Source organism: Bufo gargarizans, chromosome 1 (assembly GCF_014858855.1).
Source record: "Bufo gargarizans isolate SCDJY-AF-19 chromosome 1, ASM1485885v1, whole genome shotgun sequence".
In the NCBI taxonomy this organism is placed as follows: Eukaryota; Metazoa; Chordata; class Amphibia; order Anura; family Bufonidae; genus Bufo; species Bufo gargarizans.
This window is the reverse complement of record NC_058080.1, coordinates 211107214-211132193: the sequence shown is the minus strand read 5'-3', so window position 1 is coordinate 211132193 and position 24980 is coordinate 211107214. Positions and strand designations below refer to the sequence as shown.

The following is a 24980-nucleotide window of genomic DNA, read 5'->3' as shown; positions in this document are numbered from 1 at the left end:
TTGTAGATTCACACTGAAGGCATCAAAACTATGAATTAACACATGTGGAATTATATACATAATAAAAAAGTGTGAAACAACTGAAAATGTCTTATTCTAGGTTCTTCAAAGTAGCCACCTTTTGCTTTGATTACTGCTTTGCGCACTCTTGGCATTCTCTTGATGAGCTTCAAGAGGTAGTCACCTGAAATAGTCTTCCAACAGTCTTGAAGGAGTTCCCAGAGATGCTTAGCACTTGTTGGCCCTTTTGCCTTCACTCTGCGGTCCAGCTCACCCCAAACCGCCTCGATTGGGTTCAGGTCCGGTGACTGTGGAGGCCAGATCATCTGGCGCAGCACCCCATCACTCTCCTTCTGTCACGGAAGGTGTACAGGAAACAAGACAACACAAAATGAATATATGACTCACTGGATCCAAAACTAAGGAACAAAAAGGGGGACCCCTGCATCAGACCTGGCACTCTCCCTGACTGCTCAGACTATGCGAAAATCCCAATGGTAGATGATCGCATATCCTCGTACCTCGACTGTATAACACCTGAACACCCTATAATAGTGAGGGGACACGACCACCGGCTCCCTACACTAGACACGGAGGGAGTCAGGGTCACCTGGGATCCAGCAAACAGAAAAACACAAAAGAATGCACAACACTTATCTTGTAGAAGACTGGGAAATAGGATCAGCATGCACACACACTCCAGGAAGTTGTATAAACCGCACACTAATGCACTATGGGAAGGAATTTAAAGGGATGCAATCAGTCCAACTACATGACAGCTGAGAGAGGCTAACGAGATGAGGAACTGAAAGCAAAACGAAGCTCAAGGAGGAGGTTCTGAAAGGCATCTGTCAGAGCTTCTCAGATGTCTGGTGGTGACAGTACCCCTCCCTCTACGAGTGGACTCCGGACACTCAGAGCCCACCTTCTCAGGATGGGACCTATGGAAAGCCCTGATGAGATGAGTGGCCTTAATGTCCGTCACTGGGACCCACATCCTCTCCTCAGGACCATAACCCTCCCAATGAACGAGGTACTGGAGAGAACCGCGGACAACACGAGAATCCACAATCCTAGAGACCTGAAATTCAAGATTCCCATCAACCATAATCGGAGGAGGAGGCAAAGACGAGGGTACAATGGGTTGAACATAAGGTTTTAATAAGGACTTATGAAAAACATTATGGCTCTTCCAAGTCTGAGGAAGATCAAGACGGTAGGCAACAGGATTGATGACAGACAAGATTTTGTAAGGCCCAATAAACTTAAGACCCAACTTCCAGGAGGGAACCTTCAATTTGATATTCTTGGTAGGCAACCACACCAGATCAGCAACATTCAGGTCCGGACCAGGCACACGTCTCTTATCTGCCACACGCTTAAATCTCTCACTCATGCTCTTTAGATTACCCTGAATCTTTTGCCAAATAGATGACAAAGACGAGGAGAATCTGTCCTCATCAGGTAAACCAGAAGACCCCTCTCTCGAGAATGTGTCCCAAACTGCGGATGAAACCCATATGCACCAAAAAATGGTGACTTATCAGAGGACTCCTGACGACGGTTATTTAAAGCAAACTCAGCAAGGGACAAAAAAGAACACCAATCCTCCTGATTCTCCGCCACAAAACAGCGCAGATATGTCTCCAGATTCTGATTGACGCGCTCTGTCTGGCCATTCGACTGCGGGTGGAAAGCAGAAGAGAATGACAACCGAACCCCCAAGCGAGAACAGAAAGCCTTCCAGAATCTGGAAACAAACTGCGTGCCCCTATCAGAGACTATGTCTGAAGGAATACCATGCAATTTGACAATGTGATCAATAAATGCCTGCGCCAGCGTCTTGGCATTGGGCAAGCCAGGAAAAGGGATGAAATGCACCATTTTGCTAAAACGGTCCACCACCACCAGAATCACAGTCTTCCCCGAGGAACGAGGCAGGTCCGTTATGAAGTCCATGGACAGATGTGTCCAAGGACGGGAAGGAATGGGTAAGGGAAGGAGAGGACCTGATGGCCGTGAATGAGGGACTTTGGCACGAGCGCAGGTCTTGCAGGCTGTTACAAAACCCTCAACCGACTTACGAAGCGCCGGCCACCAGAATCTCCGAGCGATGAGATCCACTGTGGCTCTTGCCCCCGGGTGCCCAGCAAGGACCGTATCGTGGTGTTCCTTAAAAATCTTGTGTCTTAAAGCGAGAGGCACAAACAACCTCCCAGGAGGACAAAGATCAGGAGCCTCTGACTGGGCTACCTGCACCTCTGCCTCCAATTCAGGATAAAGAGCAGAGACCACCACACCTTCAGCCAAAATGGGACCCGGGTCTTCAAAATTCCCACCTCCCGGAAAACAACGTGACAGGGCATCTGCCTTCACATTCTTAACAAAATTAAACCTTGAAAAGAACAAAGACCATCTGGCCTGTCTCTGGTTCAGACGCTTGGCTGACTCCAAGTAGGCCAGATTTTTATGGTCAGTAAACACGGTAATAGGGTGTCTGGCTCCCTCTAGCCAATGGCGCCATTCCTCAAAAGCCAACTTGATGGCCAACAACTCCCTATCTCCCACATCGTAATTTCTCTCTGCGGAGGAGAGTTTCTTCGAGAAAAAGGCACACGGTCGCCATTTGGCAGGAGAGGAACCCTGAGACAAGACCGCACCCACCTCAGAAGCATCAACCTCAACTATGAAGGGTAGAGAAATATCAGGTTGTACCAAGATGGGAGCGGAAGCAAAACTCTCCTTGATATTAGAAAAGGCCTTACGCGCCTCTACCGACCAGGAAGGAAAATCTACCCCCTTTCTGGTCATATAAGTGAGTGGTTTAACAACAGAAGAATAATTCAAAATAAACTTCCTGTAATAATTGGCAAAGCCCAAAAAACGCATCAGCGCCTTCTGATTCTCAGGAAGCTCCCACTCAAGCACAGCGCGGACCTTCTCGGGGTCCATGCGAAAACCAGAAGCGGAGAGAAGAAACCCCAGAAATTGAATTTCTGGAACCGCAAACACACATTTTTCCAGTTTCGCGTACAATTTATTCTCCCGCAGGATGAGCAAGACCTGACGTAAGTGTTCCTTATGAGTTTTGAAATCGGGAGAAAAAATCAAAATGTCATCCAAATATAATATAATACAAATTTTCCCATTAAATGATAAAAAATGCTGTTCACAAAATGCTGAAAAACGGCTGGGGCATTCATCAAACCAAAAGGCATAACCAAATTCTCAAAATGGCCCTCAGGGGTATTGAAGGCCGTCTTCCATTCGTCTCCTTTTCTGACCCTGACCAGGTTGTATGCCCCTCTTAGATCTAATTTGGAAAAAACTTTAGCCCCAACAATCTGGTTAAACAGGTCCGGGATCAGAGGAAGCGGATAAGGGTCACGAATAGTGATACTGTTCAGCTCTCTGAAATCCAGACAAGGTCTTAAAGAACCATCTTTTTTCTTCACAAAGAAAAAAACAGCGGCAACAGGTGACTTCAAGGGTCGTATGTGTCCTTTTCTCAGACTCTCAGAGATATAAGCACGCATAGCGACCCTTTTAGGTTGGGAGAGATTGTATAAACGAGATTTAGGCAGCTTGGCGCCTGGGATGAGATTAATAGGGCAATCGTACTCCCTGTGCAGGGGCAAATCCTGAACTCCACTCTCAGAGAACACATCCGAAAATTCATGAGAGAAAAGATGGTACAGTCTTAGTAGAAACCTCAGAAACAGATGTTGTGAGGCAATTCTCTCTGCAAAAGTCACTCCAACCATTTATTTGCCTCGCTTGCCAATCAATGGTGGGGTTATGTTTAGTGAGCCAGGGTAGCCCCAACACAAGAGGAGTAGGTAATCCGCTAAGGACGAAACATGACACATCCTCAACATGAGCATCACTCACAATCAAACGGATATTGTGAACTATGCCCTTTAATGATTTCTGAGAAAGTGGAGCGGAATCAATAGCAAAAACAGGAATATCCTTTCCCAAAGTGCATACCTGGAAACCATGAGTTATCGCAGATTGATTTATCAATGAGATTGACAGCTGCTCCACTATCTACAAAAATCTCACCAAAAATGTTCTTGCTCTCTAGCGCCACCCTGGCAGGCAGGACAAAACTGGAACTACAAGCAAACGGAAAACCTTCAATTTCCGCCTCAACCCTGCCAATAGTAACAGATGGAACATTTTTAAAGGATTTTTTCCTTTTTGTTTCTTTATTACTCCCAAAAAACTGCCTGAATCTCCTAGAGGGACAAACATTTGCCAAATGATTTATACCTCCACAACAAAAACAAACCTTCCCATGCGGGCTGAATCTTCTATTGTCAGAGGCAATCAACCCCTGCTGCATGGGCTCCTGCTCACAAAGAGTTGACAGCGACTGAGACCCCTGCGCACAGAATGAGACTGCTGCACTGTCCTGGGATTGAGTATGACAGGAAGGAGTGATCTCTCCTCTCTCTCTCTAAGACGCCTGTCAATACGAACGGCCTGAGACATAGCAGAGTCCAAGGAGATAGGCCTCTCATGAAAGGCAAATGCATCTTTCAATCCCTCTGAAAGACCATGGCAAAATTGACTTCGGAGTGCAGCATCATTCCAACCAGTATCAGCTGCCCATCTCCAAAATTCTGAGCAGTATATCTCTGCGGATTGTTTACCCTGGCACAACAGACGTAGTCTAGACTCAGCCAAAGCAATACGATCCGGATCATCATATATCTGACCCAGGGCTAAAAAGAATTCATCCACTGAATGGAGGGGCCGTGCCCCCACCGGCAGCGAAAAGGCCCACGACTTAGCGTTACGCCTGAGCAGCGATATAATGATCCCCACCCTCCGTTCCTCATCACCAGAGGAATGGGGAAGAAGGCGAAAATGGAGTTTGCAAGCCTCTCTAAAACGCACAAAATTCTCACTACCCCCGGAAAACGTATCCGGGAGCGAGATCTTAGGCTCAGAACAAACTCTATGAACGCAAGCTGAACCGGTCACTTGAAACTGAGAAAGAGTCTTACGGAGATCAGCTACCTCCAATTAAAGACCCTGGAAGCGTTCAGTCAAAAGTGAAACCGGATCCATGCTTGAGACGGTTTTGGCGGTTTACAATCAGTCCAACTACATGACAGCTGAGAGAGGCCAACGAGATGAGGAACTGAAAGCAAAACAAAGGAAGCTCAAGGAGGAGGTTCTGAAAGGCATCTGTCAGAGCTTCTCAGATGTCTGGTGGTGACACCTTCATGGTCAAATAGCCCTTACACAGCCTGGAGGTGTGTTTGGGGTCATTGTCCTGTTGAAAAATAAATGATGGTCCAACTAAACACAAACCGGATTGAATAGCATGCCGCTGCAAGATGCTGTGGTAGCCATGCTGGTTCAGTATGCCTTCAATTTTGAATAAATCCCCAACAGTGTCACCAGCAAAGCGCCCCCACACCATCACACCTCCTCCTCTGTGCTTCACGGTGGGAACCAGGCATGTAGAGTCCATCCGTTCACCTTTTCTGCGTCGCACAAAGACACAAAGAACCAAAGATCTCAAATTTGGACTCATCAGACCAAAGCACAGATTTCCACTGGTCTAATGTCCATTCCTTGTGTTCTTTAGCCCAAACAAGTCTCTTCTGCTTGTTGCCTGTCCTTAGCAGTGGTTTCTTAGCAGATATTCTACCATGAAGGCCTGATTCACACAGTCTCCTCTTAATAGTTGTTCTAGAGATGTGTCTGCTGCTAGAACTCTGTGTGGCATTGACCTGGTCTCTAATCTGAGCTGCTGTTAACCTGCGATTTCTGAGGCTGGTGACTCGGATGAACTTATCCTCCGCAGCAGAAGTGACTCTTGGTCTTCCTTTCCTGGGGACGGTCCGCATGTGAGCCAGTTTCTTGGTAGCGCTTGATGGTTTTTGTGACTGCACTTGGGGACACTTTCAAAGTTTTCCCAATTTTTCGGACTGACTGACCTTCATTAATGATGGCCACTCGTTTTTCTTTACTTAGCTGCTTTTTTTCTTGCTTTTTTTTCTTGCCATAATACACATTCTAACAGTCTATTCAGTAGGACTATCAGCTGTGTATCCACCTGACTTCTCCACAACGTAATTGATGGTCCCAACCCCATTTATAAAGCAAGAAATACCACTTATTAAACCTGACAGGGCACACCTGTGAAGTGAAAACCATTTCAGGTGACTACCACTTGAAGCTCATCAATAGAATGCCAAGAGTGTGCAAAGCAGTAATCAAAGCAAAAGGTGGCTACTTTGAAGAACCTAGAATATGACATATTTTCAGTTGTTTCACACTTTTTTGTTATGTATATAATTCCACATGTGTTAATTCATAGTTTTGATGCCTTCAGTGTGAATCTACAATTTTCATAGTCATGAAAATAAAGAAAACTCTTTGAATGAGAAGGTGTGTCCAAACTTTTGGTATGTGTGTGTGTGTGTGTGTGTGTATATATATATATATATATATATATATATATATATATAATGTGTCGTTAAGATATCAACACTATCCACTATAACAGTGATATCTACAGCACCCCACCCCTTAACATTGACCTTTACAGCAGCCTTCCCCTTTAACAGTGACCTCCACATGGGCCCGCCCCCTTAACAGTGGCCTTTACTGGATCGGGGGCGTGGCCTTTTGAACAGCTCACTCTAGGACAGCAGCACTGTACTGTCTAAGTGTGAGCTGCAGGGAGAAAGTCACCCGTGGCCTAACCAGATCGGGGCGTGGTTTAGCAGGACCTAGAAAAATGATTTTTAACTTTAATTTTTTCAATCTCAGTAGGCTGAGGAGTGGGAGGGGGCGGGCATGGCCTAACCAGATCAAGGGCGTGTCCTTTTGAACAGCTCACTCGAGACAGCAGCACTGTGCTGTCTGAGTGTAAGCTGCAGGGAGAAAGTCACCCTCCCTCCCACCTCTGCAGCTGACAAAGGTTGTTTTTTAACTTCATTATTTCAATCCCAGTCAGCTCAGGAGTGGTAGGGACGTGGCCTAACCAGATCAGGGGCGTGACTTTGTGGGACCTGGGAGTGGAGGCACAGGCACAGTCACGCTTCTACGCGTCATATCGTGAGACGCGAGACTTCCTGTGAACGCGCGCACACAGGCGCGCGCGTTCACAGGATCGGAAGGTAAGAGAGTGTATCTACAGCCTGCCAGCGGCGATCGTTCGCTGGCAGGCTGCCTCACGACATCTGTTTGAGGTTTCTACTAAGACTGTACCATCTGTGTGACAAAAAAAAAGTGTCACACATGTGGTATCGCCGTACTCAGGAGAAGTTGGGGAATGTGTTTTGGGGTGTCATTTTACATATACCCATGCTGGGTGAGATAAATATCTCGGCAAAAGACAACTTTTCCAATTTTTTTTATACAAAGTTGTCTTTTGCCGAGATATTTCTCTCACCCAGCATGGGTATATGTAAGAAGACACCCCAAAACACATTGCCCTACTTCTCCTGAGTACGGCGATACCACATGTGTGACACTTTTTTGCAGCCTAGGTGGGCAAAGGGGCCCACATTCCAAAGAGCACCTTTTGGATTTCACAGGCCATTTTTTACACATTTTGAATTCAAACTACTTTGCATGCATTTGGGCCCCTAAAATGCCAGGGCAGTATAACCCCACAAGTGACCCCATTTTGGAAAGAAGACACCCCAAGGTATTTTGTGATGGGCATAGTGAGTTCATGGAAGTTTAAATTTTTTGTCACAAGTTAGTGGAATATGAGACTTTGTAAGGGAAAAAAAAATTCATCATTTTCTGCTAGCTTGGGACAAAAATAAAAAGTTCTATGAACTCACTATGCCCATCAGCAAATACCTTAGGGTGTCTACTTTCCGAAATGGGGTTATTTGTGGGGTTTTTCGACTGTCTGGGCATTGTAGAATCTCAGGAAACATGACAGGTGCTCAGAAAGTCAGAGCTGCTTCAAAAATCGGAAATTCACATTTTTGGACCATAGTTTGCAAACGCTATAACTTTTACCCAAACCATTTTTTTTTACCCAAACATATTTTTTTTATCAAAGACATGTAGAACAATAAATTTAGAGAAAAATTTCTATATAGATGTCGTTTAAAAAAATAAATAAAATACAACTGAAAGTGAAAAAACGAGATTTTTGTATAACTTACCAGTAAAATCTCTTTCTCGCTCTTTCCTTGGGGGACACAGAAGACCTTGGGTATAGCTCATCTCCATAGGAGGCGTGACACTAAGTGAAGACTGTTAAGCCCCTCCTCCACAGCTATACCCTCAGCCTGGAGAGAGAGACTGCCAGTTGCGTGTCCAAGTAGTGAAAAAAGGCAAAGTCCAAAAGTGGAACCAAGAAGCCAACTACCCAACGGGTAAAACAAACTCGGAAACCGTGTAAGGAAAAAACAAGAATGGGTGGGTGCTGTGTCCCCCAAGGAAAGAGCGAGAAAGAGATTTTACTGGTAAGTTATACAAAAATCTCGTTTTCTCGCCCAGTTTCCTTGGGGGACACAGAAGACCTTGGGACGTTCAATAGCAGTCCAAGAGGGGAGGGACCACAGCACCAAGGCGAAGCACCCGAAGGAATCAAGAAACCACCGCCTGCAGACCAGGCGGCCCAAGGCAGCATACGCCGAAGCCCGAGTATGCACCCTGTAGAACTCGGTAAGGTGCGCAAGGAAAAAGTGACCGCCTTGCACAAATGAATGGCCGAAACCTAACGCCTCCGCCCCAGGAGGCACCGACCGCTCTGGTGAAATGAACGGTGACACCGAAAGCAGAACCCTGCCATTGGTGCGATAACCACAGCAAAGGCCACTCTGAGAAAGCGGAGGAAGCCACCCTGGAGGCCATCAACCTTTGCACTGACCTCCTGGAAACACAAGAGACCGAACGCCGACCAGAGTCGGAGATCTCCAAGCAAACAACTGCAAGGCCCCACAACCTCCAAACGATAAGCGACCGTTCCCGGCGATGGGAGGAAAAGGACGAAAGCCTCGTTGACAAGAAGGCAGATACCACCGTCAGAAGGAAGGAAGGGACAGGACGGAGAACAGCCCCGTCCTGGAAAAGGACAGAAGGCACAGAACACGAAGGGCCGCCAATCAGGCACCCGTCAGACATGATGACAACAGAAACACAACTGTACAGGACAGAAGGAGTAGGGAGAACTTCCGCAACGGCTCCAAGGGAAAGATTGGAGCGCCGAGAGTTCAGTATGTAGGTCCCAGGGTGGAACCAGGAAACGAGAAGGAGGAACCAAAGAGCCACTCTGTGGAAGAAGGTCATGACAAGGCCCAGGAAACGCTGGAAGGGGAAGGACAGCGCCGACACTTGACACTTCAAGTAACAGAGTCCCAGTCCCAGGGTCAGGCTGGACTAGAGAAAGACAGAACCAAGGGCGAGAAAGGCAGAGTGGGGGAATGCCCCGCTACCCACAAAACCCCAGGTAAGAACCCTAAGTCCGACAACCAAACCTGGACTAAGCAGTCGGGAGCGAACACTAGCGTGCTCGCAGGAATCACCCAGCAAGCGGGAGAAAACCCAAAGCGATCAGGCGCAGACCAGCAACACGGCCGAAGGATCGGAAACCACGGTCCTGTCGGCCCCCGAACAACACAGCCCCGCATCCAACCGGCGTGGGGGAGCAGAAGGACAGACGGAAGAACCCAGAAGGGTCTGCCCAGCATCAGACAGACGCCCAGACAAGACAGGCCAAATCTAAGTCGATGTAGCCACCAAAGAAGGAGTTCTACAGCCCCGTGTGGGAGATCCAAGGACAACCTTGACCGAAGGGCAGTCCTCCCAAGTCACCGAGAAAGTAAGTCCCACAGGACCATACGCCCAGACGGAAAAGCAATCTGCACCCAGTGGGAGGACAAAACGCGGTAGGCCCGGCAAACAGCTAGCACTACCAGCGAGAACGAGGGAGATGGTACGAGACCGCAAGTAACACCGGAACCATCCAATTGAACAACCATGCTCACCCCAGAGGAGGGGGGGGCAACGACGGAACAGCCTCTGAGGCCTGGCCGGGGCAGAAGCCACATTGGAGCGACAAACCCAGAGCAGAAGCCCAAAAACCGAGCCGGCGAGGAAAGGCAGAGTCGAATCCCCTCTACTCTGTGAGACGACCTGCACACCGCCTCGCAGCAGGCGAATACCCTGAAGAAACCAAAGTGGAGGTCCCCAGGACCTGGATAATCAAGCACCCAAGAAGAGTTGGGCGATCTACCCGAGAGGAGCAGTGTGAACCTGGTAGCAACAGACTGGAGCGAAAAGGGCGCCAATAGGAAGGACCCACACCACACTGCATCCGAGAGGAGGAAATGGTAGTAGGCAAGGTAGTCCCGCCAGAGCCAACGTAGAGGTCGAGCGGCACTGCAGACAACACTCTCGACCCCGACTGGTTGCGTAGGGAAACAATGTCACGAGATGACGAATGGGTACGCATCAAGGAACCCCGAACACTCCCCAGGTGGAAAGGCCAACGAACATGGTGGGTGCCGACAACAACGGGACCACACCGGAGAATGGGTACCACTCAGCTCAGTGCAGTAGCGAGCCAGCAGAGCTCGTCTACGTATATACAAGATATACAGCTGTGAATACATTGAGCATTCATTGTTGCGTGTTGGACAACAACACCTTAGGCTCACAAGTGGACAGAAGATCTCCACAGAGAAGAGTGCAAAGCTTGCGACAAGCAACCCCACCCCAGAGAGAAAAACGTATGTCGCAGGAAGAAGGGAGGCATACGTACTAGCAACCCTGCAGGCAGCGAGAAGGCCAACCCACCCACGGGAGGAGAAGGCATACACGGCCCAAACAACGCACAGAGCGCACAGCCACAGCGTCCCACAGTATCCACGGAAGTGTAAAGTGCAACCTGAAAAGGAGCTATGCACAAGACCAGCACCGGCATGCGAAGGAACGCAAGTAGCCCGCCCGGAAAAAAAGGGGGGAAAGGTACCTGGCAACTCTGATGGCAAGAGTGCAAAGACCCTGAAAAGGGGGGGCATGCACCTGATTATCCTAGCATTAAATGATTGTGCAATAATCCACCCAACACCGAATTTCGTGAGAGTGCAACTACTCCGCCCAAGAAAGGGGAACGTACAGTACAGCATACACAAGGACAGCCGTGAATCTCGTGAGCGTACAAAATTTCGCCCATGGAATGAGAAGTGGTCATGCACAAGGCCAGCACCATTTCTAAAGGGAGTGCAAGCAGCGCACGCCTGTTAGAGCCATGCTCACGGCCCGCAACGTATTTGGTGAAAGTGCAGTGATCCTCCCAAAAAGGGGGAGGGGTGCACATGGCATCCCAGGAGAGCGCGAGCATCCGCCATGGATGGGGGTCATGCACCTGGCCGGCAACGTGCTGGCACAATGACACCCAGTCAGTGAAAGTGCATGAATGTCGCCTGAGGAGAGGAGGCATGGCCACGCCGGCAGCAATCCAGCGAGAGTGCGGAACACCGCCCACGGAAGGGGGCCATGCATATAGCCGGCAGCGGATCCGGTGAGAGTGCAAGCACCCAACCATGGAAGAGGGTCAGGCACGTGGCCAGCAACCTACCGCGAGAGAAGCCAGTAAGAGTGTATGTATGCCTCCTGAGAGAAGGAGGCATGCCCAAGGCCGGCAGCAAAAACCAATAAGAGTGCAGCATTCCGCTTATGAAAGGGAGTCATGCACATGGCCGGCAGTAAATCCAGTAAGAGTGCAGTGTTCCGCTTATGGAAGGGGGACGTGCACATGGCCAGCACCGCATCTAGCGAGAATGTTGAATTCCTCCTATAGAAGGGTTTCATACACATGGCCGACAGCGAACCCAGTGAGAGTGCAGCGTTCCGCCTAAGAAGGGGGTTACACACATGGCCGGCAGGGAATCCAGTGAGTGCCGCGTTCCCCTAAGGAGGGGGGTCGTGCACATGGCCAGCACCGAATCCGGTGAGAGTGCAATTATTCCGCCCCAGAAGGGGGACATGCACCTGTCCAGCATTAAATCCAGTGAGTGCAGCGTTCCCCTAAGGAAGGGGGGTGTCGTGCCATGGTCAGCACCGATCCGGTGAATGTAGTATTCCACCTATAGAAGGGGGCTATGCACATGGCCAGCCTGCGGCCAGAGAGCGCAGAATTCCACTGAGGCAGGGGTTCATGCCCATGGCCAGCACCATACTGGAAGGTGACGCCCTGCCATAGAACGGGCGGAAGAGGGGCGCCTACACTCGGCTAGCGCCGTATCCCGGGAGATGGCAAGGGTCCGCCTAAAAAGGAGACTTGCAGCCGGCCAGCACCACAGCCGGGGAGCGCGACATGTCGCCTACGGAAGGGGGGCACAGCATGCAGCCAGCACTACTGTATCATGCTGCAGCGTCCTGCGCAGCCATTCCGTTATTTAGTAACTCCGCCATGGAAGTCCTCTGTTTTTTTTTTTTTTTTTTTTTTAAAAACACAGCCACTCTTGAGGCAAGAAAAGGGGCCCCATACAGGGACACAGCCTTGTACAGGCTTATTAGGAAGCCCACCAGAACATAGAGGGGGTCCTCCAGATGGGAGCCGGCCCTTGGAGACGGCCGGCACCCAACAGGTTAACAAAGATCCGACCAGGGGGGGGCGGCGCTGCGATCCCCTGGGGGGCGGGGGACGTGCGGGCGGGAAGAATTCGCGCCGCGAGACGTTCCCGCCCCCTCCAACCGAGGCCGGGATGTTGCGGCCTAGTAGGTCCCAAAGCCGGGGCCTAGAGTTTTGCGGCGCCCGGCCGGCCAAGAGGCAGCGACGGCGAGCCGAGACCTGGAGGGAGCCGGCTGACCCATGTACCAACGGCCGCGGGTGCCCACCCCGCGGGCCGGCAGAGGCAGAAGCCCGGAACAGCAGGCCAAAGCCTGGGTCAAAGATTGCGGCACCCGGCCGACCCGATGCATCAGCAGTCGGCCGGGGCCTGTCGGAGCATCGCGTTCCACATGCAGGCCGCGAGGTCCTGCGTCCGGCAGCGTCTGGAGCGGCCCTTTGGCCCTAGCACACCGGTAAGGAGGGAGACCCTGGAGTCCAGCACTGCGCCCCCTGCCCCAATGGACAGGCCCCCGTAGAGGAGAGACAGGGGCAGCTAGCGCCGGCCCCCTGTACTGAACTGCGACCGGCAAGGGGGAGAGTCGGCATAACCCCTGTGTTAGGGGCAGCTAGGAGCAGGTCTCTGGCTCTATTTCCTCCACAGCAATGCCATGCTCACCCCTGTGCAATCCCCTATGGAGGGGCATTGTATTGTCGCCCTGCGGTCACCAGTATAGTGGTGGTGTGGGGCTATATAATTATTAGGCAACAGCTAGAAATGAGCGACAGCCCAGGAGTCAGAAACATGGCTGTTCACCTACGGCACCAGGGGTCAGCGTAGGTCCAGCCGGGACCAGCATGGGAGTCCAGCACGCAGGAGGCCAGGGAGGGGGACGTAGGGCTGGAGAAGCCTCTCTCTTACCAGCCGTCTTCACCCTCCGTCCGTTCCAGCAGGGTCGCCCCTTCAGCTACTGGCACCGTAGTGGCAGGACGCTGGAGAGGGACTTGGCGTGCGTGCGGGCGACCCTTGCGCTGGCGGGATGCAGGGGAGCTGGGCTGCCCTGGTCCACCTTGCCTTCTGTGGGGGAGGCAGCAGTGCGGATACCGGCACTGGCGCAGCTCAACCCCGGGAGAAACAGAGAGGTCTAGTGCGTCTCTGTTGTCCCTGATGATCTGGAACAAAAAGAAAAGAAAAAAGTAAAAATCAAAAATTTAAACAAGGAGAAAAGAGCCCTGCAGAGCAGGGAGTGTCTTGCCTCCTTGGACACTAAGCAAAAACTGGCAGTCTCTCTCTCCAGGCTGAGGGTATAGCTGTGGAGGAGGGGCTTAACAGTCTTCACTTAGTGTCACGCCTCCTATGGAGATGAGCTATACCCAAGGTCTTCTGTGTCCCCCAAGGAAACTGGGCGAGAAATGTCATTTCTGTAAATTTCGATTAATAACAAAAAAGTAAAAATGTCAGCAGCAATGAAATACCACCAAATGAAAGCTCTATTAGTGAGAAGAGAAGGAGGTAAAATTAATTTGGGTGCTAAGTTGCATGACCGAGCAATAAACTGTGAAAGTAGTGTAGTGCAAAATTGTAAAAAGTGGTCTGGTCATTAAGGGTGTTTTAAGCTAGGGGGGCTGAGGTGGTTAAAGTCTTTTGAGGGTGGACACATTGTGGCAGGGGGTGTGTCTGGGCTCCGTCCTGCAAGAGTGACACCCCTCTGGGCACCTTACTGGCTCATTTGCATACCAAATAAACTGCATTTTTAGAGGATAAAAACCTCTATTGCTGCAACAAAAGCACATCTTAAAATAAGGTACTATTAGGCCATGGCTTTACTTCAATAGCAGTTTATCCTGGTGACAGATTTCCTTTAAAGCTCTCCTAAAGCAGTGAAAATAAATTGCTGGGTTGTTATGAAAACCTGGAGTAAAACTGTATGTGGAGGCTGGAGGACCTGCGAGCTTCTATTGGCGGATAATGGTCAAAAAAATAAATAAATTGTAGCGCTTAAAAATGCGACAATGAAAAAAAAAAAAAAGAAATGCTTGGCCACTAAGGCCCAAAACAGTTTGATCACTAAAGGTTCAATATCCTTTCCGGCATCTTAGCATCCTGGAGCTATATGTTTTCATGCTTGTTACTGTCTATAGTTAATATTTTTTTTTTTTCCTCTTACGTCCCCAGCGCTGAAGACTATGAATTTATTTCCGGAACTCGAATGCGCAAACTGGCTCGAGAGGGACAAAATCCCCCAGACGGTTTCATGGCACCAAAGGCTTGGACTGTGCTGAAGGAATACTACAAATGTTTGGAAAAAGCTTAAATCGGTCTAGCATCTTTCATATTACATTTTATGTGGGCCGCAGTGATGGTTTTGTTTGTCTCTGAAGACCAGAATTTGTACTACTTTACCGTATGTTTGGCTTTTCAATTGGTCTCCAATTTAATCAACTGTGAAACGTCATAAATTTAAGTTAGCAACGCTCCTGCCGAACACTACCATTATGAGCAATCTTAAACCTTCAGTTGCACTAACCAGCACTGGGTCGCAGGCGACTAATACATTTTAGTATGAATGTTCCTTGTTTTCTTGCAGAATGTCCAAAAAAAAGACAGAGTTAAAGTAAAACCACTTCCACCATTCCAAGCACACTTCAGTTTCCAGACTTTCTGAGCTTTAGCTTGTAAAAAGCTGTATTTATGTTGCAGTTATACATAATGAGGGCAGATTATGCACCACTGTTACAGCTCATTTTAAAATCAGGATTTATAAAATTCTTAAAGCAGTTCTTAATCTTCATGAAGATTTATATTTAATCTGTAATGTGTTACTAATGGGCATGTAAACATGGTGGAGATCAGTGGCCTCTGTTGGACTGTAAGACAGCACTGTTACACTATGAAAATAAGCTTAGAAGCAAATTCAGAATTTTCAAATACAATCGCCATTTGAAGCACACCTTAACTTTGCCTCTAGGGCTCATGCACACGACCGTATTTATTTTGCGGTGCATAAACTGATCCGCCAAAAATATGGATGACCGCCTTGTGCATTCCGTATTTTGCGGAACAGAACAGCTGGCCCCTCATAGAACAATCCTATCCTTGCTCGTAATGCAGACAATAATAGAACATATTCTATTCTTTGCGGAACGGACATATGGAACTGGAATGCACACGGAGTAACTTTGTTTTTTCTTTTTTTTCGGACCCCTTTGAAATGAATGGTTCTGCATCCGGTCCACAAAAAAAAGGAACTTGCACGGAAAGGAAATACATTTCTATGCATGAGCCCTAAAGCAAATGAGATGCCCTAGCAGGGTCTGACCAAACTTACAATGGAGAAATCTATGGCACTTTTAATACATAATGTGCAGTTTTATATCATTTTGTGTTTAGTTTCATCCAGAGTGTATACCAACATTACAGGCCATGAAAGTGGTCCCAACGTTTCGGTCTGGTTACGACCTTCATCAAGGTATCTAAAGAGAATATAAAACAACATCTATAGGGTATATTGATTTACAAAATGATAAAGATATAAAGTAATTAGACAGATAAATGAAATGTTCTATGCCCGATTGTGAAAGATATATATATATATATATATATATCTCTCTATCTCTATATCATACTGACTTTTTATACGTATATTGCTCTGGGTCCAGAATGGTAATGTAAAGAGAAAATTATTGTTCACAGTTAATATAAAGTCAATTCCAGATAAGTAAATATAATTGAAGGTAATTATGTTGATGTATAACTTTATCCAGTAGTTTGTCACTGTGGAAAAACGGGGGGAGGTAAGTATAGATCTATGCAAGATATAGATGCGGGAGGCACTCGGTATCCGGGTTGAATATGTGTGGTTTGTGGAAATATTGAGGGGTTGGTGTTAAAGGTGTGGGTTGTGTTCTTGAAGTGGTATATAATGATCACACCATAATTGTTGCTATTAAAAATGAAAATGTATTGATAAAATTATAAAAGTAAAAAAAAAACTAGGAAAAAATCAAAGAATATATAAAAAAATCAAATATATATAAAAAGGAGAAAATTATCTTCAGTCCACTTAATGTGTTAGGACAAAGTTTGCATATTTAATGTTCCTTAAAGTCCTCGATTTGACATTTGTGTCCAGTAGGGGGAGCTAAAGATGGTTACAGCTGAGGGTGATTGCAGCCGGGAAAGATGAATGTGCCGGATTCACTGGGAGAAAAATGTAAGTGCACATGTAGCAGGATCAACATATGAATAGCCTTTAAATTCTTAACTTTGTATCGATATGGGTTAGGTATGTCGATAGAATAAAATACGTTGCGAATATAAATGTGCTAAAAAAGGGGGAGGAACATAGACAAGTGCTCAATGTAGATCCACCCTATTAGTGTTACGTTACCCATTTTGCTGCTGTGTTATTCGCCGGCCTTGCTCTACCTGCCCGTGGCGTGTTCTCCCACGTGGGCGGGAGCGGCGGCTTGGAGTTTGAAAAAAGCGCGGGTATCGATGCAAGTCTTCTGAAGCGCAACAAAACGAAACAAGTCTGGTACCCTGCTGCATCGCCACCCTTCAGATCGCAAACACAGTAGTTGGAAATACGATTTAAAGACACGCACCGATCTTTTCAAGGAACGCATTACTTCGAGGATTCTCATCAATCAGAAGACTTGCATCGATGCCTGCGCTTTTTTCAAACTCCAAGCCGCCGCTCTGGACGCAAATGTCAAATCGAGGACTTTAAGGAACATTGAATATGCAAACTTTTTCCTAACACATTAAGGCTAGGTCTACACGACGACATTTGTGACGCAACAATTTTTATAATGACAGTCTATGGTGTCGCACTGCAACATACTGAGATGGATTTTTCTGTGACTGTCGCAGTCGCAGCATGTTGCAGTGCGACACCATAGACTGTCATTATAAAAATCGTCGCGTGACATTGGTGCAACAAAATGTTGCACGACAAATGTTGCAGTGTAGTTGTGCCCTAACTGTGTCGCGCGACAAATGTCATCATGTAGACCTAGCTTAAGTGGACCGAAGATAATTTTCTCCTTTTTTAATATATATTCTTTGATTATTTTTTTCACTTTTATTATATATCTTTATAATTTTATTAATAAATTAACATTTTTAATAGCAACAAATATGGTGTGATCATTATATACCACTTCAAGAACACAACCCACAACTTTACCACCCACCCCTCAATATTACCACAAACCACACATATTCAACCCATATTCCGAGTGCCTCCCACATCTATATCTTGCATTTTTATCTGTTTTCTGCGACACAGGGGTGAGTCGCGTGGGAAGAGCACCACATCATGGTTTTCCTATAGGTGCAGCCACTAACCCTTCTATACCAAGTATAGATCTATGCAGTAAAGAGTCCAAACTTACAGACCATCCATAGTCTGTTCATAGTGGTCAATTTGGGGCTCCACACTGTTTCAGTAAAAAATGTTTGTACAGTTATTGTCATAACTAGAATGTGGAAGCATTTTACATGGATTCCATTGTTTTTGTGTGATCTGTCTTTTTGTTTCATGGTGCACATGGGAGTGTAAATGGTTAATTTACATTCACACTGGGAGAGAAACTCGGGAAAACTAGTTTAGTTGCCTATAGCAACTAATTAGAATGATCCTTTTATTTTTCAAAAGAGCTCTGAAGAATGAAATTTGGGATTGGTTGCTATGGGTAACTAAGTTGTCTATTTGCAGCGATTTTGATAACTCTCCAATATGCCAGATGAGCACTTTCCCACCCATTGTGCTTATTGTGCCGACAACCATGCATGTGTTTATGATGCAGGCAACGTGAACTTGCCTGTTAGATTGGAGACTCTTTGCATAGAGCAGGCATCAGCAACCTCCAGCACTCCAGCTGTTGTAAAACTACAACTCCCAGCGTGTTCCATTTACTTCTATGAGAGTTAAAACAACAATAACAACATCCAAGCAAGTGGATGTGCTCCGAGTTGTAGTTTCACAGCAGCTGGAGTGCCATAGGTTGCCGACCCCTGGAATAGGGGAGTATCCATTCTAATGAGACATATTTTATTTATCTTTATTTCCTACCACATTCAAGTATAGCCAGGATCTAAGAAGAAGCACCCCACAACAAGTGAGTCATATATTGGTTTTCAGATGTTATTTGGATATTATCTTCAGCTGTTACATTCAGACATCTGTAATATTTTGAACTGTTACATATATCTTCTGTACTTCTGCTCTGCAGTTTGACCCGGCAAACTCGATTTTTGCTGCATGCATCTAGTTCTCTGAACTTCAGTGTTAGCCTCTTTTGTGATAACGGTTGCTTCATTATTATCTTTCACCAAATCAACTGTTAATTAAAGGGAATCCATTACCAGGTATCTGCTGCCCTGTTCTAGTACTAGTGACTGGGACCCTGATTCCAACAATGGGTCTTTTTACCCTCGTTGTGTAGGAATTGATAATGATAACCTATCCTCGGGATAGGTCATCCTTATCACATCGGCAGGGATCAGAGTCCTTGCATCCCCGCCAGTCAGCAGTTTCAGGGAGCCGCTGTGCTCATCAAAGCTTTGGTGAGCGCAGCCAGCTCCTGGCAGCTTTCCAAGAACAGTATTTTACATTGTATAGCGGCAGTGCTTGGTATTGCAGTTTAACCCCATTGACTGGAGCTGCAACAAAGCCATGTGACCAATGTACGGTGACGTCACATGACCTAGAAAGTGGCCACGGCGCTTACGGAGCACCGTCTCTTCTAACAGCTGATCGGCGGGTATGCCAGGTGTCGGACCACCACTGTTCTGGTGTTGATTACCTATCCAGAGGATAGGTCATTAATATAAATCAGATTATAGCTTCCTTCCTATACTTTGCATATGGAGAAAGATGTCAATGAGGGGAAGGAAGCTGGGGGATCATCCGAGCATATGCACATCAATGAATGGTCTCCTGCTTTAGGGCCCTGCTGGAAGTGCTAAACAGTGGTTTTATGAAAATTACAGCATGAAGCAAAGTAAGCAACCTAACGTTTGATTCTGGGTACGTGTCACTAGTTTATGTTCCCTCATATAGTGCAGCATACACCTGGTGACCAATTCCCTTTAACTTATATTAGCACAGTTAGGAAATTATACTAGACTTTTGTTTCAGCTTAGAGCAGGAACATTTATCAGTATGCTCTTCTTGTGACATCCCATTAAAGCTTGTTTTATCCATGTTTTTAATTGCTTATATAAAATATTTTTTTATATTTCTACTTTTAAAATAGTTTTCCTTTAAAGCTTCTTCTATGATTAATTTCTTTCTATTTTATCTAAACGAATTCAATTTCATTGCCTGTTTCCATACCATTATGCAAAAATTGTGTACATGCTCTTGATTTTTGAATTAAATGCTTATTTACTCTACATTCGAGTCTATTTATTTGAACGTTTGTCATTTTCTGCTATCTAGGTAAAGAAAAATCAAATAAGGTTTCTTTAAAGGAGTGTCTGTATTAGAAGACGCTTTGCTGCAACACCGTATTGGCAAATTCTGAGTTCATAGAGGGAAAGGCCCTTTGAGCTGTACCAGAGTTTGAGCATCTACACAGAGCATGTCTTGTCTGGTGGACTGGACAGATTTGTACATATTTTCCTTTGGTGGTATTGGAGGGGAATTGTACAAATCTTCATGCAGAGGGACAAAGGAGCACATCTTTAATAACCAATCCTGCTAATAGGTTGCAATAACATACATACTCAAATTAGAAAACCACACAAGGAACCCTACCGTCATCTTTTCAACCTCAAGTCCAAAAAGACAGCAGGATGTCTACAAAAGTCTCTTTAAAGAATCAGTTTTTAGTATAAATATAGAAATTTTAGCGAGCTTGTTAACAGAACCGTCCAGATAGCGGTCTTTTGGCTCTGTTCACCACTATTTTACCTCTGTTGCCTGTCTTTATATCAAAGTGTGTCCTTTTGGCATATGCTTTTCAAGTTTAAGAAAATAAAGCTTAGACTATTTCATTCTGCAAACATATATTGTACGCTTCACTTGCCTCCAAAGATGCTATAAGTGTATCCATTTGTGTAAAAATACACAAAAGTCATATCAAGGCAAGTCATACACATGCAGTTTTTAAGAATACAGGGTATCAAGGGTGGATGGGTAGGCAAAAATTATTTTTAGAATGTATAGAAAAAAAACGAAGGGTCCAGTAGTAGAGTCATCATAATGTAGTGAAGGAGACTATAGTAGACTTTTTCCATTCAGCATACTTTGTTTTTTAGCAAAAGTGTATTTATAGAAATGGCTGGACCTTGGCATACGATGCTGGTTGAGAAAACCTACACGCAAGTAAGGTTCAGTATTCGGTTCTTGTTCCAGCTGTCATAGTGTTACTTGGTGTGGGATTGTATGTAGTAATGGATTATCAATCACAGGACAGAATGTTGTACAATAAGACGATTACGGACTACTTCCTACATAGAGTTTTGAACTTTATCTGCTATGCCTGCAATCTATACATGACATTTAAGAAAAGCAAATGCTGGTGTTTTTAAGAAGCCTTTAATTTTTTTTTTTTGCTTGTTGCTACTTGTGCTTCTTTGTAGGTGTAACCTTTTTCTGGCAAACAATTCAGTTGCTAAAAGTAGCTAAAGTTGCTAAAATGATTGGTAGAGCAGATCTAAGCCATTGAAATAACTAGGCTACTTTCACACTAGCATTTTAGTTTTCCGATATTGAGATCCGTCATAGTCTCAATACCGGCAAAAAACGCTTCAGTTTTGTCCCCATTCATTGTCAATGTGGACAAACATGAACAGAACGGAATGCTCTTAAATGCATTTCGTTCCGTTTAATTGCGTACCCATACCGGAGAGCAAACTGCAAGTTTGCTTTCCATCCTGGGATGCAGAGCAAGACGGATCCGCCATGACAAACAATGCAAGTCAATGGAGATGGATCAGTTTTCTCTGCCACAATAGAAAACGGATCCGTCGTATATTAACTTTCAATGGAGTTCATGGCTGATCCGTTTTGGCAATGTTAGGCTACTTTCACACTCGCGTTTGGCGTGGATCTGCACAAATGGATCCGTTCAGATAATGCAACCACATGCATCCGTTCAGAACGGATCCGTTTGTATTATCTTTAACATAGCCAAAACGGATCCGTCTTGAACACCATTGAAAGTCAATGGGGGACGGATCCGTTTTCTATTGTGCCATATTGTGTCAGTGAAAAAGTTTGGATCAGATTCTTCAGACGGACACCAAAAAGCTGCAAGCAGCGTTTCAGTGTCCGCCTGCAAAGCGGAACGGAGCCAAACTGATGCATTCTGAGCGGATCCTTATCCATTCAGAATGCATTAAGGGCAAAACTGATCCGTTTTGGACCGCTTGTGAGAGCCCTGAACGGATCTCACAAACGGAAACCAAAACGCCAGTGTGAAAGTAGCCTTAAATATAATTCAACCGTATCAGTTCATAACGGATGCAGATGGTTGTATTATCAGCAACGGAAGCGTTTTTGCTGAACCCTGCCGCATCCAGCAAAAACGCTAGTGTGAAAGTAGCCTTACATGAATATTAGAAAATTGAGTTTATTCATTATAAGATTCAGTGTTCGTAGGGAAGTAGAGATGAGCAAATCGAATCAGTGTTGAATTTCCCAAAAGCGTAGGTTTTTGGGGAATCGCAAACTTTTGGGCATTTGTCCCAAAATGGCAATTTTACAGATCGGAGGATGGAGGATCGGAGGACCTCAGGGCGGTGCCCCGGGGAGCTTTCCCTTAATGCTTTGCAATCAGTTTCAGCCAATCATGAGGGAATATAGGTGTGATGCAGTGATGACCCGGTGAACGTGTTATAGGCAGGATATAACAGAAAGCAGCTAGTTTAATGTCAGTTAGTGAGTTTCACAGTGAGTAAAAGGCAATAGTTAGATTCATAATTAAATGAGATAGGAGTCCATTTGTTATTGTGCCACTTTGACAGGCTCAGAGAGACAGGCAGACATTTTTGTGAGTTCTGTAGCAGTTAAAGATATACAATTAAATGTCTTCTTAATGTGAATTCCCCCAATCTTCATCACATGATTCACACATCACAATCCCAAATCTTATTAATGCCAGTGAGTGGGATTTATTGAGCAGAAGACAATAGATTCAGTGATACGAGTCAGTGTAACTTAGGCAGGCTGGCAGTCATTGGTGTGAGCACTGCTGCAGCGAATGCTGTACAGTTCAATTCTATATTAATGCCAATCACCCTAATGTTCATTACATTATTCGCAATATCAAATATTCTAAAATAGTATTATATTCTGCTGGTGCTGGTAGTGTGTCTGATGTATTGTTCTGCACCACAGTGTGCTGGACTAATGGTTGTGTTTCACAGTTTTATAACCATTATATAGGACTATGCCCAAGAAAAACATTCCAAAGTTAAGTAGATTTAGTTGATAACAGTGTGCCTGATATATTGTTCTGCATCACAGTTATATAGTGATTAAACTGGACCCTGTCCAGTAATGCCGTGCACTTTTAGTGGATTGACTGCATGACTTCTGATTGTTTTTCTTGATAACTGTTGGGTTAAAAATAAAATGTCTATGGATGTGGTAGTGTAAGAAGAAACACCTGTGCCACATTATTTGCCAGTGAGAATGTGGGTGACTACCACAAGTAGCAGCAGTAGCTAAGTCAGTACCAGCTTTCTGGCCAATAGTAGTAGCAGGCTGCAGTTGTCACTCGCCTAAGGTAGGTGACAGATTATTATTGAAGTAGAAGCAGATGCCCTTGCAGACTGAATGGCTTACTCATCATTTCAGTCCCAGCAGTATGATGTTGATGTTACCTGTGAGTCTGACACTTCTTTTAAAGCAGTGTTCAAAGCGTTCTTCCCGCTCCTTCTTTAAAGGGGTATTCCAGTTGTTTCAAGTTATCCCCTATAGAAAGGATAGGTGATAACTATTAGATTGGTGGGGGTTCTACCACTGGGATCCCCACCGATCATGAGAACAGGGGCCTTGCGAGTCCCCCCCCCCCGGGCGCAGCTTCCGTGAAATGAGCAGAGTGGCTGGTTGCACATGTGCGGCTTCTCCATTCATTTTTATAGGGGAGTGGGGGGGGGGGGGGGGGGGGTTACTTGGCTATATACGGAACTCCCATAGAAATGACTGGAAAGGCCACACGCATGTGGGACCTGCCACTCCATCCATTTCAAGGGGACAGCAGGGGGTACGGGGCCCCTGTTCTCGTGATCAGTGGGAGTCCCAGTGGTAGGAACCCCAGTCATCTAATAGTTATCCCATATACCGTAGATAGGGAATAACTTGAAACAACCGGAATACCCCTTTGTTTATTTGAGGCTCAATAGAAGCATTTCTTTTCTGTCATCTCAGTCTTCACTGAACCCTCCTAATTGGGTGCATTCTTTTCTCCTAAGAGACAACACCCAGAGTGCTAAGAAAGATATTCAAGATAGTGTTCCTGTATGAGAACAGTAAGACATAAGTAAAATGCATAGCTGCAATGTTTTGCTGGTAGTCATAGTGTCCCTAGTAACTATGGTGATGGTGTTAGTAGGCGCACTGGCAGCCCTGGTTGTAGTGTGGCACTTGAAGCAAATTTAGAGGTGGGATTCATGGGGAGGAGGGGGACAAGTAGCCAATAGCCTATCACAGTCTGAAAAAAGTTGAGTGGATGATGATTGTGTGTTGTACAGGACCTGGGAACTGGATTAGGGGACAAGGTGGAGGGTGGTGGCAGAAGCTAATGTACCGCAAAACCTAAAAACCTGTCAGGCAGATCTGCTAATACAGTAATCAGCTCAGGAGCAAGTGACACCCCTTCTGCTATTGGTGTAGGCTCGGAAGCTGTCAGACTTAGGGCAAGCTTCGGTGGCGGTGACTTAATGCAGGTATCTCCTGTGTGGGACTTTTTCACAACATTGATGGCCAACAAAATTATCACAGTGTGCAAGATTTACAGACAGAGAATAAGACATGGCTGTTCAGGCACAAATGTAGGAACTATGGCTCGCCTTAAGAACATAGAAGTTTCCCCAGTCGTCTCCATGACACCACGTCCTGAGATTGACTTCCTTCTGATTGGACAGGAAAAACACAGAGAGGTTAAAAACCCCACCCCCTCCCTACATCGCCAGTGTTTTTCCTGTCCCATCAGGATAGGAAGCAGGAGAAATACATGGAGCTCTAACAGGCTCATCTGGATTTTTTTCCTTCAGGCAGAGGTCGGATCTGCAGGGTAGCTCTCCCTCCGGTTAGGCCTGGGCTCGGGCGCATTGCGGTATGCCCCCCTGCGAAGATCCCCGGCGGCCCAGGGGGGCTTAATGCAGAGGGGAAAAGAAGATAAGGCGGATCGGCACTGAGATGTGTCCCTTCCGGCCAGCAGGCGGGTGACGTCAGACTCCGGAGGCGGAGCT

The 24980-nt window shown here is 46.2% G+C and overlaps 1 protein-coding gene across 1 annotated transcript in view; it reads left to right on the top strand.

Annotated features, from left to right (window-relative positions):
- PAPSS1 (3'-phosphoadenosine 5'-phosphosulfate synthase 1) overlaps positions 1-15684 on the top strand; it is a 128776-nt gene extending 113092 nt beyond the window's left edge. Inside the window, exon 12 of the mRNA XM_044301101.1 lies at positions 14724-15684. Within this exon, the coding sequence (XP_044157036.1) occupies positions 14724-14862 (139 nt within the window). The 3' untranslated portion in view covers positions 14863-15684. The remainder of the gene's footprint in view (positions 1-14723) is intronic.
- Positions 15685-24980: the final 9296 nt, after the last annotated feature.